Source organism: Penaeus vannamei, chromosome 29, assembly GCF_042767895.1.
Source record: "Penaeus vannamei isolate JL-2024 chromosome 29, ASM4276789v1, whole genome shotgun sequence".
NCBI lineage: Eukaryota > Metazoa > Arthropoda > Malacostraca > Decapoda > Penaeidae > Penaeus > Penaeus vannamei.
In genome coordinates, this window is record NC_091577.1 from 23,548,762 (window position 1) to 23,550,586 (window position 1,825).

A 1,825-nucleotide genomic window follows, 5' to 3' on the forward strand; every position below is an offset into this window, starting at 1 on the left:
TGTTTCCCTTGCTTTCAGTCTCAAGTTATGTGGTCCGTGTGAGTACCAGCGCATCTGATTTACAAGAGGATGCTTTTAATGACGCTCCTAATGACACCCTCGTGAACATTAGTTCTGCCATGGACGGTATACTTGTCAGAGCTGGCGAAAAGGTGACCGTCAATGTGTATCTAGATCTAGACCTTCACCAGTCCAATTATTTTGCGCTGCGAGCCATCGACGACGCTGGATTAACGAGGTTTGTGTCAGTCTGAGAACTGGTCTAGGTGTCAGTCTGCCTTAGGTAACGTGAGCATATGTTTTGGACATGAGTTAAGCAATCATGAAATGCAGTAGAAAATGTTTTGATTTAACAGGATGTAAAAGATAAAATTAATTTAGATAATATTTAATGTATCATGATACTGATTATCAAACCTCCAGCTTCTATATTTCTAATGCCATTGAATGATCTTCTGCAGTATGGTCTCCAACATCGACATCCTGGGGTCAGAGCTTTTGGTGGCGGCGCCGGCCGTGTTGGTCATCCCGGTGTGGGCCATCGTGCTGATCGCCGCCATCCTGCTGCTGCTGGCCGTCGCCTCGTGCGTCGTGCTTTCGTCGCGGAACACCGGCAAATATGACTGCGTCGAGAGCTGAGATATGCCAAAGAGAGGATGTGGGCGCGCGTTCTATGTCATGTGATTTTGCATTGCATGGTTTTAGCCAGTGAATCTTCTCGGCAAATATGATAGCTTAAAGTTATCTTAAAATGTATAGACTATAATTTGACATGTGCTTTTAACCCTGTGGTAATTCAGGAGGCCTTCATGGATTCATGCTTCATTTTCAAGCATTTGTGTTGGCACTGTATAATACATGCATAAAGATATGGCTATTCCATACAGATTTTGTAGTAGTTATACTATACTGTATATAACATAGTTAGAAAGTAACATGACTCTAATATAACTTAATTCTACTTTATTGAAGCTACAGAACCATTACGGTTCTCTGTATATTAAACAGTTGCTTTTGGAAAAGTTCTTTCAACCTGTCTGATTTACTTACTTGCATTTCACAGAGTGCTGCGTTCTTACAAATCCGATGTGCTTATATGTGTACCTGATGGAAATGACATGGGGGTTGAGCTCTAACGGGAAGCAAGATAGTCAGTAGAAACAGAAATACGTTCACCGCAGCAGCAAAAGTCACTAGCTTGTTTACATTGCCAAGAAAGCTTGGGGCTAGAAATAGACTTCATTAATAATGCAACAAAAAGTTTAATTCGAAAGACCTTATGTGTATACGGATGTTTGAATATCAGTTACCAAAAACAAGCAACCAAAAATCACAGAAGAGAAAGGTCATAATAATTTTTTTTTTAAACATCAACAACAGTACTCTTAATTCAGACAGATCCTATAATAATTATGGTGCTTCCTTTCTGCTTTTTACGCTGATTACAAACCGGTATTGGGTGACGTAAATGTACATAGTGTCAAAAGTACATTACTGAACGTTCTCCTTAGACAACGTCCACTTTTCGTATGTTGTTCCCTATGATCGTTCTTTTCTGCTTATTTTTCCATCTCTACATATCATTCATTCACTCATCTGATCTCCTGGCCTATAAACTCTCCTTGTTTCATATAAACCCTTTCCTCATTTCCTTTTTTTTCATTTCATTTTCTCCTCTTGTCACGGAATTGGCCATTTAATTCCACAAACGTCATCCAGAATATTAGGAAACAGAATTATATCGTTCTTGTCTCTGTCGTTATCGGGTCGTGTATCCTACATATTGTATGGAAGATATTATGTTCTAATAAAACTGACATGAGAA

At 39.3% G+C, this 1,825-nt stretch overlaps 1 protein-coding gene across 6 annotated transcripts in view; it reads left to right on the forward strand.

Annotated features, from left to right (window-relative positions):
* The window catches only part of LOC113800211 (calcium-activated chloride channel regulator 1), an 85,553-nt gene extending 83,728 nt beyond the window's left edge, over positions 1–1,825 (forward strand). For all 6 annotated transcript variants that reach the window (XM_070142525.1, XM_070142522.1, XM_070142523.1 and 3 more), the window contains 2 exons: positions 19–238; positions 462–1,825. In XM_070142525.1, coding sequence (XP_069998626.1) covers positions 19–238; positions 462–639 — 398 coding nt within the window. In that variant the 3' untranslated portion in view covers positions 640–1,825. The remainder of the gene's footprint in view (positions 1–18; positions 239–461) is intronic.